This window comes from Hakea prostrata, unplaced genomic scaffold, assembly GCF_041222555.1.
Source record: "Hakea prostrata isolate BN-2017 unplaced genomic scaffold, UWA_Hpros_2 contig_12, whole genome shotgun sequence".
Taxonomy (NCBI): domain Eukaryota; kingdom Viridiplantae; phylum Streptophyta; class Magnoliopsida; order Proteales; family Proteaceae; genus Hakea; species Hakea prostrata.
This window is the reverse complement of record NW_028291131.1, coordinates 309,532-325,627: the sequence shown is the minus strand read 5'-3', so window position 1 is coordinate 325,627 and position 16,096 is coordinate 309,532. Positions and strand designations below refer to the sequence as shown.

Genomic DNA, 16,096 nt, shown 5'->3' with positions numbered 1-16,096 from the left:
TTAGAAGTCTTTACCATCTATGCCATCATCTCTTCCAAATGATTATCAGGGGGTGTAGCCTTTGGTTCCTGTCTTTGTTGCCCTTGCCCTTTCCATGCAAGATTTGGGTGGTTCTTCCACCCTCGATTCTAAGTAGTGTTGTAGGGGTTGCTTTGAGGATTCCTACCAAAATTTTTATAAATGAAATTAGCATTTCTGAAAAGTTGTCAGTATATATATCATAATCATGGCTAACACTACTCATATCATAAGAAAGTCCCTAAGTTTTAGAGACAATTAGATTTTCCACTCCTCTCCCAAGAGCGTCAAGCTTATCTTCAATTGCAATCATGGCGTCAACCTCATGCACCCCTACAATTTTACCCCTTGGTTGTTTGTCAGATGGCCATTGGTTGGAGTTAGTTGCCATCTCATTCACCAATTCATAGACCTCATTTAATTTTTTTGTTATGGATTGACCCTCCAGCAGCTGCATCTAGGATGGACTTGAATTGCTCTTTCAACCCATTATGGAAAGCCTGTATAATCATCTATTGGGGAAGACCATGATGTGGGCATCTTTGCAAGTATTCTTTGAACGCTTCCATGCCTCATGCAAAGATTCTTCTTCTCCCTGCAAAAATAAATAATGTCATTGGACAATTAAGCAAATTTAACAGGAGGAAAGAACTTATTTAAAAAATTTTGAACTAAAGACTCCCAAGTCCTGATTGAATCTGGAGGTAATGATTGCAGCCATGTTTTTGCTGTCATGCAAAGAGAAAGAGAAAAGTCTCAACCAGATGGCATCTTCACTCACTGCATTATACTTGGCCATGTTACAAATTTCTAAGAATGCCTCTAAGTGTGCATAAGGGTTTTCGCTGGTCACCCCATTGACCTATGCCGCATTTTGAAGCATCTGAATAAAAAGCAGGTTTCAATTCAAAATTGTTTGCTTCAGCCGCAGGCCTTCTTGACATCAGGGCTCTGACATGAGGGTCAACATAATATCATAAAGTCCTTCTAGTTGCTGTTGGCGCTAGGTTTAATCCATTATTTTGTAAGTCTAGTAAGTTATGTTTAGATCATCCTGGTGATTTTAATCTCCCATTGCTGCCTCTCCTTCAAGAATAATTTTTGGTTGCTGATTTTTCTTCCTTCTTAGAAAGTTCACTCTATCTCTGGATCAAAATTTGTAGTCGGGTTACCAGAGCTTTGAGTCATGCGCTACCTAGTCCTGAAAAATAAGAGAAAACTACAAGTAAAACGAATCAAAGAGAACCAAATCAGAACTAAGTAAAATCTAGAAAATTATATTAAAATATGAACCAAACTATAACTCAAAATAATAATAATAATAATAATAATAATAATAATAATAATAATAATAATAATAATAATAATAATAATAATAATAATAATAATAATAATAATAATAATAATAATAATAATAATAATAATAATAATAATAATAATAATAATAATAATAATAATAATAATAATAATAATAATAATAATAATAATAATAATAATAATAATAATAATAATAATAATAATAATAATAATAATAATAATAATAATAATAATAATAATAATAATTCAGAACTGAAAAGAAGCAAGACAATAAGAGAAAAAAAATTAAAATCTGACAAACCAGCACAGTAGATTAAAAAATAACCTTGCCTGATCTCTTTCTCCTCCTGGATACCTAGATAACCTAGATGAAGCATTGTTTTTATCCCTCCCTTCCAGTGTAGCTTGAAAGCGCCGCAAGCCACCTTGTTTTTGGCAATGAATGGATTCAATAGATCGGCGGTAAGAAACAAATAAGAAAATTAACAAAACTGAATGACACTTAAACTAAGCAAACAAAAAGGGGAAAAAAAATATGAAATTCCTGAAAAATTATATCCATACACAATAGTTAGACACTAACAACAGAAAAATACTAAACAAAAAATAAACTTGACTAGATTAATGAAGTATGATTTTAGTTAATGGCAATTTAATGTTCGTTGATCCCCAACAATGGTGCCAAAAACTTATTGCATTCATGCTCGCAAATGCACAAGGTTGCCCAAGTAATATGGAAGTAAGAGGGATGTTCTCACGAGGATTGAAAAGAGTCAAATTACCTTCCAACTTCAAAAACACTTATAATTTTCTAGTGATCAAAACTGAAAATTAGTTATTAATTATACTAACAAAATCATGAAGGAAAAATACTAAGCAAGTTAATTAATAAAAATACTAGAGTTTCGAGTTCAACAAACATGTCATAAATTCATCAATGCCCCCCCCCCATATTTTTTTTTTTTTTTTTTTTGAAAAAATAAAAAAAAACACCCCCCAAAAACCGGGCCCCCCCCACCCACAATCTTTTTTTTTTTTTTAAAGAAAACAATTAAATGCATTGCAGGAAATGCTAACCCCAAAACAATGTCAAACAAACCGTTAACCTTTACGTGTTAGATGTAATTTATCATTTTTCAACCCCAGGTTTAGCAACATTCTCCACTATTACATGTATGAAAACATACAACAAAATTTATGAATGTTGATCAAGTACTCAAAGATTAAGAAAAAAATTGAAGAAAGCAAAGACTAGAGGATTGTATTTCACGAAAGAGAGAAATCAATAAATTACTTTATATAAGGATCCATCTACACCCTAGCAATGGAAATTTAGAACATCATGAGAGAAGAAGAAGAAGAAGGATAGGGAAACATCACTTGAGAGGAAGAAAAATTCCAGCTTGGGTAGTAACTCCTCTGATGCTCCTAAAAACGTCTCATGTAGCTCCTCGATCCTCTATGAAATTCATTCTCCACACTTCTAAAACCATCCTCTATGACTGAAGTATGCTCTCCTTTTATAGAGTGAATTTCTAGATTACATGGGATATGATTCCTGACACAGTTTGTAACAAACTCTGAGTTCCTAATCCGACTCAACCAAGAAATTCGCTTGTCTAAGTGGTGTATAAATCGCACTGATTTCAAGGGCTCAAATATACAATCCCAATATTGAATTTGAAGATCAAGAAGTCATGAAGCTCTTGTCCAAAATTCAACCAATGAAGGACTTGATTGAAATTGGATAGAGCACACTCAAAGATGGGATTTTCACCTTTTTCCTTCTATGAATAGGATTACTTTTTCTCTTTTTCCTTCTTTGAGAAACCTTGAAACTCCACTAATTGCTCCAAGAAAATCGTTGATGCTGAAGGAGTCTGAGTACTAAGATGATCCACTACAAGCACAAAAATAAATTTGAATTAGGGATTGCCATGTTAGATATAAACTACCAAAATTACTTAAATTCAGGGAGAGTGCATCTGATGCTCATTTGAATGTGATATTAGGGTAAAATGATAAAAATTGACCAAGTCGCTTGAAAATGTTCATTGAGAGTTTATCTAGATTGGCTGTTGTTGGGGTAATTGTATTACAAATTCTTCAAACACACAAAAATGAAATTACAATACAATTGAGAGAGAAGATCTTAAGCAAACCGAGCTTGGTTGCCGACCACCGATCGTGGGTTGGTCACACCTTGAGTGCTGTCTTGGTATTGTGCCCCTACTACCAAGGGTTCTTCGCACCCCACCTCCAAGATGCAACCTTCAACTAGAGATGGTGTTCTTCTAGTCCCTTCAGGGCCAGCTAGAGCACAACACTTAGACAAATTCAAAGAAGATTAACTTTGTAACACAAATAATGTGAGAGTGAGGAGTGTCTCTTGCACCCACATGCGGGGTTGGGTTTATATGGCCCCCTCACCTTTCACCCTTGGTTCTTGGCTGTTGGTTTAATCCATTCATCCTCACCCCACTCTGGTTGGCCATGTGGTCTGGTTGTGGTTGTGGTCGGTTGTTGGTTTCCACCTTCGTCCCCACCACCCACCATGTGTCAGCCATTAGCCCATGCCATGTCATGGGCCTCTCCGGTTTGGGGCCTCCTTTCTCTGGTGCTCTTCCCCCTTACCTCATGGGTCCCACACACTAACAAAACAATTAAATAAAAGAAATGCAAAAACTAATTTTGAAACTTAATATAGATTTTTAATAAAAAACCTAACAGTTGCTCTTATGACCAAGTTGACTTGAAAAGGAGAAAAGTTTGCATGGAGCAAAGCTTGTGAGAAGAACTTCCGAGAATTGAAAAAGAGACTGACAAACACCCTAGTGTTGATGGTAGCAAATGATTCTAGGGGTTTGACAGTATATACAAATGCTTCAAAAGTTGGTTTAGGTTGTGTTCTAATGCAAGTATGGGAAGGAAGTTGCTTATGCCTCAAGATAGTTGAAAGACTATTATGGAGAAAAGATTGCCATCTACACAGATCATAAGAGCCTAAAATACTTCACCTAGAAGGAGTTAAATATGGAGCAATGTAGGTGGTAAGAACTAATGAAGGACTATGATTGTGACACCTGGTATCACACTGGGAATGTCAATTTGGTTGCTGATGCACTTAATAGAAAGAGTAATTGGGAAGATGTAGATCTAGAATCTCTTAGCAAGCCACTTCTAAATGCAATCATGAATCTAGAACTTGAGATTGTTCCAGAGGGATTTGATGTAATAATTGCACTTATGTCAGCACTTCCGACTTTGAGGGATAGAATCAAGCCTTGCAATCTTGAGATCCATAATTCAAAGAGAAAATTGAGAGGATCTCTTCAGACCTAAAAGAAGAGTAAGATGTCTTCTTATCCATCGATGGTGCCTTGACATATAAAGGAGGATAGTGTGTACCCAATGTGGAAGAACTCAGAAAGGAAATCTTGGGTGAAGCACATCAGTCAATGTTCACAATGCATCTTAGCAGCACCAAGATGTACATAGACATGAAATTTCAAGAGCATTATTGGTGGGTAAGATTGAAGGGTGGGATCAAAGAATGACATAGAGGATTTTGTGGCCAAGCATAGCACTTGCAATGAATTAAAGCCATTAGACAGCCATCATCAAGTCTTCTTCAACCACTTCCTATTCCTAGCCGGAATGGGAAGACATTACCATGGATTTTGTCACCAGCTCTTGCCAGCATGGAAATGACACGTGGGTGATTGTGGATAGATTGACCAAGTTAGCATGTTTCATTCTTATGAAAATTACTTACACCATGGAATAAATTGGCCAAGTTGTATGTGGATAATGTCTATGGTTGCTTGGTGTGCCCAATGAGTATTACCTCAGACAAAGATCCAAGGTTCATCTCTCAATTTAAGAATATCCTATAAAAAGAATTGGGAAACTAGTAAAACCTATGTATAGCTCATCATCCACAAGCTGATGGATGGTTTGAGTGAACCATTCAGATCTTAGAAGATATGCTCAAAGCTTGTGTGGTGAATATAGGTTGAAATTAGGATGAGCATTCAACACTAGTCAATTTTTCTTATGATAATAGTTACCAATCAAGCATTGGTAGGCTCTATTTAAGGCATTGTATAGACAGATTTGCAGAACTCCATTATATTGGAATCAAACTGGTGAACTACGACATTGGGTCCAATTTATATGATCAAAGAATGGATCAAGACAACACAGTCCAAGCAAAAGTCATATGTAAACAAAAGAAGGACTGATCTTGACTTCCAGGTTGGAGAGCAAGCTTTTTTGAAGGTATCACCTATGAAAAGGGTGATGAGATTCAATATCAACGGGAAACTCAGTCCTAGATATGTTGGACCATTATTAAAAAGATTGGACCAATTGCATACCGACTACCTTATTTAAACAATAAATGGTGAAAATTGTTATGATGATTTATATTATGGAGTGGAAAAAAACCAACACCCACAAACACACAAAACCGAAGGAGGGGCGCGCCCCACAAAAAAAAAAAACCACAAGAAAAAATATATAAACAAAAAAAAATTTTTAAAAAAACGCCCCCCCCCCCCCCCAAATCCCCCCCCAGGGAAGAACCCCCCCCCGGGGAAGCATCTTGGGAGAAGGAAGATGAAATGAGAACAAAATATCCCTACCTCTTTGGAAACCCATGTATGCTTCAAATTTCATGGATGAAATTTCTTTTAAGGGGGGGGGGAGAATATGAAATCCCCAAGGATCCTAACCCGAAACCCATCTTGTAGGTCAAAGAACACAGAATTAGAGTGTCAATTTACAACCCAAACCGTTAAAACCAGACCATTATAGCCCAAATCAAACCCAATAGAATCCTAATGGGCTGTGTTTGGGCTGAGCATCCCTAGCTTGAAGGGGTTCGGGTTGGTTTGGACCAACCCGTGTGCGGTCCTACTAGCCCTAACTGACTGGCCTGATACTAGCTTGAAACCAAACGAGCCCATTAAACTCATTATAAATAAAATTAGTTAAAATGTGAAAACCTTTAACGCCTTATAGTCTTATACAGTTTCGGCTCACTTGTTTTTATAGGGTTTCTAAACTTTCTTTTTCTCATTTTTCTTTCTCACTTTCTCTGTTTCTCCTTCACGACTTCATGAAATCAAGAAATCTTTCTCACTTTCTCCATTTCTCCTTCACAGCTTCATGAAATCAAGCAATCTTTCTCACATTCTCTGTTTCATTTCGTCGGTGTCTCTGCTCTTCATCTTCTTGGCAATTCCAGCAAGAAAGTGACTCAAGCAATCTCTTTTGAATGTTTCAGTTGGGATTTCTGAGTGGTTCTTTTGCTTTTGCTTTCTGATCTGATTGAATTTTCTATCTGTGATTTGATTTTGAATTGTTCCTCCATTTCTAGTTTGAATATTTCATAAATGAATCACAGTCACATGGATCTCTAATCTCTATGTGTCGTGTTTTTTATTTATTTATTTTTTCTTTCTTGCACAGAGTTGAGATCAACATCCCAATAGCGTTTGGTAATCTCACATTTAGGCTTTATTTTGAATATTTCCTTGCATTTGAAGGATTTAAAGTTTGCCATTGATTTTGAATTTCAGCTGAAACAATTAACTTTGTTGCTCCCTTCTCTAATTTTTGTTTTAGAAATGCCCTGGTGGGAAAATAAAGTTCATGTGATGAGGTTCAAATGATGTATCTCTACAAGCACCATAAAATAAAGAGAAGGGTTCAGGGTATTCCAATCTTCCCTATTTGTGCAGTCTTAGAGTAGGGGATACCAGAGGTAAAAGCTGGTCTCCCAATGCTCATGGTTGGGGTAGAGTCATAGAGGGTTGATTTAAATAGAATTACAGTTGATTAAAGTCTTAGTGCTATTGAAGGTTGTCGTATTTTCATAAAAAAGAAGTTCTGTTTTTAATTTGTTGCACTATGGAAGCACTGTCTAACATTAGGCAAGGGAGGATGGCTTTCATCTAATGGATTGTTTATTATCTTCAATGATTAAGGGAAGTATCTATTTTCTAGCAGTCCTGATTTTCACTTTCGTATTGATGATTAAGTATGATGAACTTCAATTTCACTTTCGTATTGATGAGTAACAGTTGAGGACTTATCTCATTATCTGCATGAGATCATCGAGGTTTAAAGTATGTTAAAGATATCCATATTGCCAGTGAGGGTTCCCTTGAATGTCAATTGTGAGCATGTTTTTCGCACTTTGAGTGTGTCATATATTTCACCATTTTTAGATTCTATAGTGACTTTCTCCAGTCATTTTTATTTCATAAACAAAATAAATGTCTTTACTGCAAGATGGTTCTCAAAATATATAATGTTTTCCTTGTATTTTGGTACATGGTTGGAATAAATGACCCCAAACATTTAGTCAGCCTGAATCCAAACCGTTAGTAAACCCGATTCTAAACTATTAGCTCTAACTGTTAGTCAGCCCAAACCCAAACCATTAGTAAACCCGATTCCAAACCATTAGCTTAAACCATTAGTCAGCCAAAACCGAAACCACACCAAACTGAAACTGGCCCGAAACTGTTATTGTGGGTTGTGTTTGGGTTGAGTGTTTTTCAGCCTAAAACCGTTATGTGCAGCCCGAACCATTGACACCCCTACCTAGAATGCTAGTAGAAGACAGTTGTCAGCCATCCAGGTAGAGATCGGTCAATCGGAACTAGAACCATTGCATATAGATGGTGAAGATGAAGAATCTTTTGCCAAGTTTTAGAAGGAGATCTAACACAAATACGAATGGACTAGGAGGATGGATTAAAAGGTCACAGATGACGCATTTGGAATGTCTTCATGTTCAAGTAAGACCATTTGGTAAGGTGTTTAAATTGGTTTGAAAGTGCCACGAAGCAACAACCCTGAGAGTCCCCTCCTTGCGAAACCCTGGGGGTAGGGTTGATTGGGTGGGGTTGCCCTGAGTGACCACCCTTGGTGTTTGCGGGTGGGAAAAGGAAAAATCGAGTTTTTAGGTTTATGGACCTAATGTCATTTTCACCTTAAAACATATAATTGTATTGTCCAACCATTAGAGAACTCTAGTGCATGTCTGAGAAACCATTTTAGAGAAGAAGGAAGTTGCATATCCAATCCGAAAAGTGATAAATAATCTATTCCGCGATATTGAAGGTAAGACACTCTCCCAACTACTTTGTTTCTTCTCTTTTGATATTTTCAATTAAGGAGATCAAAGAGGGAATATCATTTTGATCAAGGAAATCCTAACCTTGATTGGATCTGGAAATAGGAGTGATTCTCCAATCACTATGAGTTGCTGAATTTTCCTTCACATGAAGATCTCTGAGAAGATCTAAATTATGGTCTATTTAATTTGCCGACAGACTTGAGATCTAGCTTTTGTTTGTGGTGTCAAACCATGTTTGAGGAAGGTTCTGAGAACCCTTGGGTGATCAGGTATTCATCAAAAATGACAAAATGAAGCCGATGGAGACCTCGCTGGGTTGTTGTCCACTCACCCAACAGGGGTCACCCTAGGCGACCACCCCTATTCTGACTCTATAGGAACATGTAGGTTGATTGATCAGCTCTCCTGAGCATGCAACCATCCTAAGCTACTCCCCTTGGTGTCTTGGTTTTAAACTTATGTTTTGATTGATGATTCTCTTATGCAATTCTAATTTAAACCATAAATTATTTAGGGTATTTTGGAACGTGTTAGGCCATCTTTTGGTACTCTTTGGAAAGGTTATACTCTACTTATAAGGTGAGGAATTCAACCATATATGCACATGTTTAAGGCAGGATTTATTATTGAATATCGATGATGTACAATATACTATTTCAACATATTTCTTTTGAACTTAGTCATGTTTGAAACTATCTACAATCATATTTTATCTTTAATTGCTGAATCATGATGTGCTATGGATGGAATGTGAGTTGACTAAATGATGCATGGACTTGACCTTGGCTTGTAGCTTGACCATTTCCCTCGAAACCTTAGAATGGTCATGTAGACTATGTCGCATATCTAAGTTGTCTATTTGCGTTTGGTTAGGTAAAACCCCCCCCCCCCCCATCATGTTGTTACCCTATTGGCACAAGTAGTGAGGCTGAGTGACCCATGATAGTGGTATTGGGTTGGTGGGCACCCAAGACAGGTAACCAACCCATAAGGAGACATAACCGTACAGTGGGGGCCATCATTGATAGGGTTGCATATGGTAGGGTTGGGTTCACGGGCACTTAAGATCTGTAACCTACTTGTGAGAGGATACAAGAGCTTCTCCCACCCCTCATACATGGATGACCAATAGGGTTAAGGAGAGGAGTAGCTCGAGTTGGTTGGAGCCATAGGGTACATCAACCCCAGATAGAAGAGGATGTTGATTTGAGTTGGTTAGTGCCATAAGGGAGGTATTTGAACCTAGGACGATGCGATTAAGTAGATGACTTTGCATTGGGCTATGTGTTTTCCTTGACACACGCCAATTCTCATATCAATTGTTGTGGTGAGAGAGTGTGGTCATAATCCTTAGCCATGATTGAGGAGTAGACTAATATCCCTATACCTTGATCGTGATGCCCAGTTTGTTTGAAGCTATTGGGGTCCGTGTAAGACTACCTAGAGGAGGTTGGTGGCGTACCTTAATGCATGTCTACCTTGTTAGAGACTTGCATGGTAAGAGCATTTTATCATCATTCATTTTCTCATGTTGTTAAATGTGGATATATGCCGTTGATTGTCTTGCTAACTTTAGTGAAACTCATTCCTTACAAAAATTTCTTTTTGGATTGCTTTTTAGGTTATGAGAGAACCGTTTTCCCAGAGAATTTGATGCTAGCAAAATAGTGTGACAAGCTAACAGAAGAGGACTCTAAGGCACATGGAAATTCGTGCCCTTGTTTGGACTGCTCCTACGGAATCAAACCCATTTGAGCATTGAGAAACCGCTTTTGAGAGTGTGGTAGCTCTAATAGGGATCGTTTATATTTTTTTTGCTTAGTTAGACAGTATAGATTTAGAGAGAACCTTGACAGATGTAATCTTTCAGTTCTGATCACTCTTCCTTTCATTTTGAGATTCTTTTTAGGTTCCTTGAGACTTGATATTATTTAATTATTGGATTTATTACTCCTTTGCTCATGATTATGTTATTATATGGATTGGTTTGTGACTGTATGGTTACTTGATCTTGTGACTGTGGATCAGTCCTACAGGTATTCGGGTGGATCCGATACTAGTTGGGTGGATGTGACACCTTGCGTCTATGTGTCCTAATTCAAGTCAACTTCCTTCCTAAACCCGTCCTCCCTATCCAAAGATGCCACCTCAACAGGAGAATTTTTAATTTGGAGACGTGGAGAAGAGTTCTGACTATTAGTTACGTGGTGAGAGTCCTCCTTGATGAAAATTATCTACATTTTAAATTTGAATTCTGGGCCCACCTTCTCTGCAATTGAACTAGTTTGAATTTGAACCAAATCTCCTCCAACATTCAAGGCTTATTCAGGCCCCCCTAACTGAATTTGAAATATTTTGAATTAGAGCTAGTTCTTATCCCACGTCTTGAGTAGTTTAAAAAACCTAGGCCCTGCCCTTGCAGTTAGAGGAGTTTGTGGATTTGCAGCAAGCTGCCCTTGCACACCAACTATCTGAGTAACAATAGTTGTCTTAGCTCCTCCCTGCAATGCAGTAGGTGTCCTCTTATTACTAGGATTTCTGGTTTTCAACCATGGCTGACTAAACTACCTACACCTTTCCCTTCCAATGTTGAACCAAATGACCCTCACGATGACAGAGTACATTTCTGAGTTGTATCCTATTGTAAATATGTTTAAAACTTAATATTATTGTATATAAATATATGTTTTAATCGTGTCTTTTATCCTATGATTTATTTAGTCCCACATTGGGTTGAGAGGAGCTGATTATATTGTTTATATATAGTAAGGGCTCATATAATATTAATTTGTGCGACACGAACCGAGCCGGAACCTGTTGTGACCCTACCATGATTATGTAGATATATATTAATATTAATAAATCTATATGACTTGGGACTTAGGTCATAGGCCTTGATCCAGAAGGTCCATTTTGTCATGGGCCCTATTCCAGAAAGCCCACTGCTGGGTGAAAACGTGGAGTACTTGCCATTAGGGAGGCACTCTCCTATAGGGAGGTCAGCTGGATAGGTACCTTCTTGAAGGGAGTTGAGCTGAAATGTACCCTCACAAAGAGAGGTGACCTTACCCTTTTACCCACAGCATTTGGGGCTCTATATAAACACATTTTCGAGTTCATTCTAAGTACGGATTTTAATCCTCCTCCTCCTCTCTCTCTCTCTCTCTCTCTCTCTCTCTCTCTCTCTCTCTCTCTCCCCCTGTTGTTATCCTGTTATGCAGTGAACACAACTTGATTACACCTAACTAACCTTTCTAGTGTGCAACCTTAAAGGTTTGGGGTGACTGACCTTGGGGTAAAGACACTTTTAGAACCTGTATTGCACAAATCGAGGTGTCTAAATACCTTAAAGAAAGTACCACTGGTACGTTTAAGCTCTGAAGAAGTTTAGTGAGATCAACCGTTCAAGTGTATTTGCAGATTTCTCAACAAGTTTCAACATATCCTTGTAAATATCTTCTACATGAAGCTATAGACACGAGTGGAACCTAGTTCCAAGCATTCAATCTAAATCTCTTTTGCCTTAATCCTAACCATGATTTACTGACCTAACTCTAGCTAACTACAAAACATGAAAACAATGTATAATTTCATATTGCCGTATTTTTACCAAAGATATCCTACAACATGGTAGGATCCATCCAGGCAAGTCCTATTCAGAGACACGGCACTAACCTAGCCCTAACCCACCCTTAGGTCTAATATTTTGAGCGCAAATCCTATTTAGGCTCAAGGGAGATTAAAGTTGGTTCGGGCCATTCAAATCAACTTGCATACTTAATGAAGGAGTTATTTCTTCACTAATTTCCATCACCATCATATGGAACGGGAGTCTAGAAGTAAGGGGTAGCTCAAATATTCAACCAGTATGAGGAGCATGAGGAAACCCTTTGCCATAGGGGTTCAGATTATCTTATAGTTGGGAATAGATCTCCAACTTTCATGGGATATAAGTCCCACATCTAAAGAGATGGTTCGAACAAAAAATGGAAACTTATTCTCATTGATACCATGCAGGAAGAGAATCCAGACTTTCCCCTTTTTTTTTCAATGGGACGCATAACACTTAGTTCAATGAAAGTTCATCCGTTGGGAATTTAACTGTAAAAACTTTTCCATGGTTGAATGGTTATTTAGGAATTTAGAGAACCAAGTAGAAAATTAATCCCTTCAGTATACATCACAAGAGGATCCTCACAGCAATGAGAAAGTGTAAGGGTTAATCTGTCATTTGTTGGTTTGGGTGAACCATTTTATTGAACCGGTTTGGTTCATGCTATGTATATATGTATTGTGGGTTTGTTGGTTTGATTAGATGATGAGAAATCAGTTTGGGTTCAAAACGAGGGTTTTTTCTCTGTTCTTCCGTTCTCCTGTTCTTGCGATCTTGCTTCGGTGGTGAGCTTTGCCGCTGCAACTCAAAAGATTTTCCAGCGATTTGGTGTGCATTCCAAGGCTATCAGGGGCGCTATTTGGTTCTTTTTTATTACTCTTTCTTTGCATTGTTTCTACCCAATATCTATAAGTTTTTTCAAACTATTCTCATATTGGATCGAACTCAGTCTTGAGTCTCGGAAACATAGGTCTTATGACCAAACTCCGTCATCATTGTGTGTGTCTCTTCCTTGCTTTCCTTTATGCATTTCTCAATCATAGTCACGTATGCGATCACAGAAAGAAAGCATCAATTCTAGAGGAAGCAGAAGATACTATAGTATGCATACTAGTTTGGAATTCCCAACTTTTGCCTTTGTATATTTGTTTTTGGATGGAAGCTATTTTTGGAAAATTAGGTTAACAAGTAGGGAGTGTCTACGACTCCACGGTGTCAAGATGTGATTTTTGTAATCTTGAGAAGGAAAGTTTAGATCATATATTTTGTGGAAAGGTAGCTTGTTCCTATTGGGTGTGAACTAAATTACTAATATACGCTGCCGAATGGGTGCGAACCCAGGCTTAGATCATATTGTTATAAAATGTCCAGCTGTGGTGTCCACTTGGAAAGCACTGCGGAAGCTTTTGGTGTTTGTAGGATAGATTTTGATACCATTGAAGACCTGCTGCAATGGTGGTTGGTGAAAGCAAGAATGATGATCTTAAAAGTAGCATGGCTTAAAGGTATGATTCATGTCCCTTATTTTGTTTAGTTGGAAAGAAATCAGAGGAGGTTTGTAGGTACCTGCAAGGGGATGAGATGGGTGACAGAGGCAATGAATAGTGAGTTATCTGGTTTCACACAATAATCTAGAAGCCTTGCAAGGCAATGCAATCAGTTACAGTAACAAAGAGATTTGTTTAGATCAAGTTTCATAAATAGTACTTTCCAACTAATCTAAACATGAAATTACTATTTAGAAAGAAGTACAGAAGTGAACACTAACTTTCATATTCATTTCTTTAACCTGATTAGAGGGATGTTCACCACTTTAAAGTCTCGAACTCGAGAATACAAGAGAAATTAGCTACTCTGTTTCTTAGTGTTCTTATGGGTATTTAACCTAAGCATGTCGGATGAAGGTCGAAATCACACTTGTCACAAGAGAAAACCCAAAACCTTCCTTGCCCTTTGCAGAAATCACATTCATATGCTTTGGCCTTATCCAATCTAAGAACATGTTCATGTTTTGGGTCCTTCACTTGATGAGGCAATCCATCAACTTCCTTCCATAAGGCTGCTTCCAGCTCAACTCTCCTTGACTCAGTAAAAGGGAAGGCTTTTGCACCATAAGAGGAGATCATAGCTCTACCATTTGTACTAATGGTCTTCCCATCAGGTCCTAAAATGACCAAAGCTGGAATTCCTTTGATGTCAAAGATCCGACAAAGGTCTTGCTGGGTCTTGTCATTGTAAGGAATTGCTAACCATGGCATGCTTGTGGTATGGAGATTGAATTCTTCTTGGTTTCTATCTGTTGAGATGAAGATGATTTCAAAGCTTCTGTTTTGGCTGATCTTGAGCTCATTGTATGCCTCTTTAAGCTGAATGGTAAAAGCACGACATGGGGGACACCAATGAGCTCCAAAGTAGAGCCCAATTGTTTTACCAACAAGTTCAGAAACTGGTACCTGTAGAAACAACCATTAAACATCAAGAGTTAGATATGGTTGATCAGATAGTGAATAGTACTAAAAACTGCTAATGCTCATCTCACCTTTCTACCATCACCAGAAACAACATAATCACGCGATCCATTTACTAACAGGTCATCTAGTTTCCCCCCTTGACGCTTCATCTTGTCAATAGCCATCAACTCTTGCCTTCTTTCCCGTTTGAATGGAAAAGCATCGATACCATAATCTTCAATCAATTCCACCACATCTTCTTCAATAGGTTCATCATTTGGACTCAGTGGAATAAGAGAAGGGATACGAACAACACGGTAGCGATTGCGCAATCGTCTACATACATTAGTGTCAAATGGGACTGCAAGCCATGGCATCAACTTGAAGTGTTCTCTAAATCCATTCTCATCCCTGTCAAAGGAGACAAATATGATTTCCAAATTTTTGTCCAAGTTTCTTACGGTGTTGTAGAGTTGCACTAATTGGGGAATGAAAGCTCTACAAGGTCTGCACCAATCAGCCGAAAAGAAGAGGCAAATTGTCTTTTGATCTAGTGATGACAGGGAAACCTGATACAAATTCAGCAAGCAGGTTTCAATTTGATGGAAACCCATTAAAAGATTGGTCTCACGGGCAGTTCCCCTGAGAGAAATTTAACAGAGTACATGAAGAGAAAAAAGAAAAAGAAAGAAAAGAGAGAGAGAGAGAGAGAGAGAGAGAGAAATCTAATAAAGATGCAGAAGATGAAAACCATGGTGGGTTTACACCAAAATAAATTTTAGAATACAGGCCTACCTTGCCTTCAGCTGACAAAAGGAACTCAATCCCTTCTGCTGCCAAAATTGACGTTTTGATACAGCTACCGTTGACATACTCTGCTAGATTTTCACCTTCTGCCATCACAGGTAGAAGCAAGAACAGAACTTCACTAAATTTTGCTGCCTTTGTTGATTATTTGTTTCTTTTTCAATTCTTAACTAACGCAAGAGCTTCTGAACCATATAAATAAAGCCGAAAAAGATCTGCAAAGCTTTGCTGCGGTATTGATAGGGAGCAAGATAACTTGGAGGGTGGATGCTTCAATGGATCTTTATTTTTTGCTCTGTTTACCCTGTTTTTAAAGATAAAGCATAAGAAGATTCGTTTGTAGGGAATTTAGAAATTTTGGGAGTTATAATGGATATGCTTGTCAACTTGCATTGTCCTTCCAATATTCTCTCCAAACATCCAATTAGAGCCTAGAAGTGAACATAAAGAAGAAAAAATGAAATCAGCTTTTGTCATTTTCTGGATAAGAAAACTTGTGGATATCTATAAGGCAAAAGTTTCATGGAAACAAGTTATGTCTGACTGTGCTGATGGGCCAGGGATAGCTCACCTGGGGTTCTAAGAGAATCCCAACTTTTGACAATGAAGCCTTTTATATGCACCATGTTCTTCACATATTCTAAGAATCAATCACGAGGAAAAAAATTGCTCGGGCGGGTCTTAATGCAATGGTTGGTGGACCAGCGGTTGTAGTTTCTCAGCAAAAATTATTGGGGT

General features: G+C 37.8%; 1 protein-coding gene and 1 pseudogene across 1 annotated transcript; one reads left to right on the top strand and one right to left on the bottom strand.

Moving 5' to 3' along the window:
* Positions 1-541: 541 nt before the first annotated feature.
* LOC148999374 (small nucleolar RNA R71) lies at positions 542-640 on the top strand (annotated as a pseudogene).
* A 13,098-nt stretch (positions 641-13,738) lies between these two features.
* Positions 13,739-15,680, bottom strand: LOC148999373 (protein kinase C-like zinc finger protein). The gene is made up of 3 exons (XM_089141187.1): positions 15,347-15,680; positions 14,641-15,120; positions 13,739-14,554 (listed from the first exon to the last, which is right to left on the bottom strand). Exons 1-3 carry the CDS (start codon positions 15,449-15,451, stop codon positions 13,982-13,984), a joined length of 1,158 nt encoding a protein of 385 aa, XP_088997313.1. The 5' UTR covers positions 15,452-15,680; the 3' UTR covers positions 13,739-13,981.
* Between the last annotated feature and the right edge of the window lie 416 nt (positions 15,681-16,096).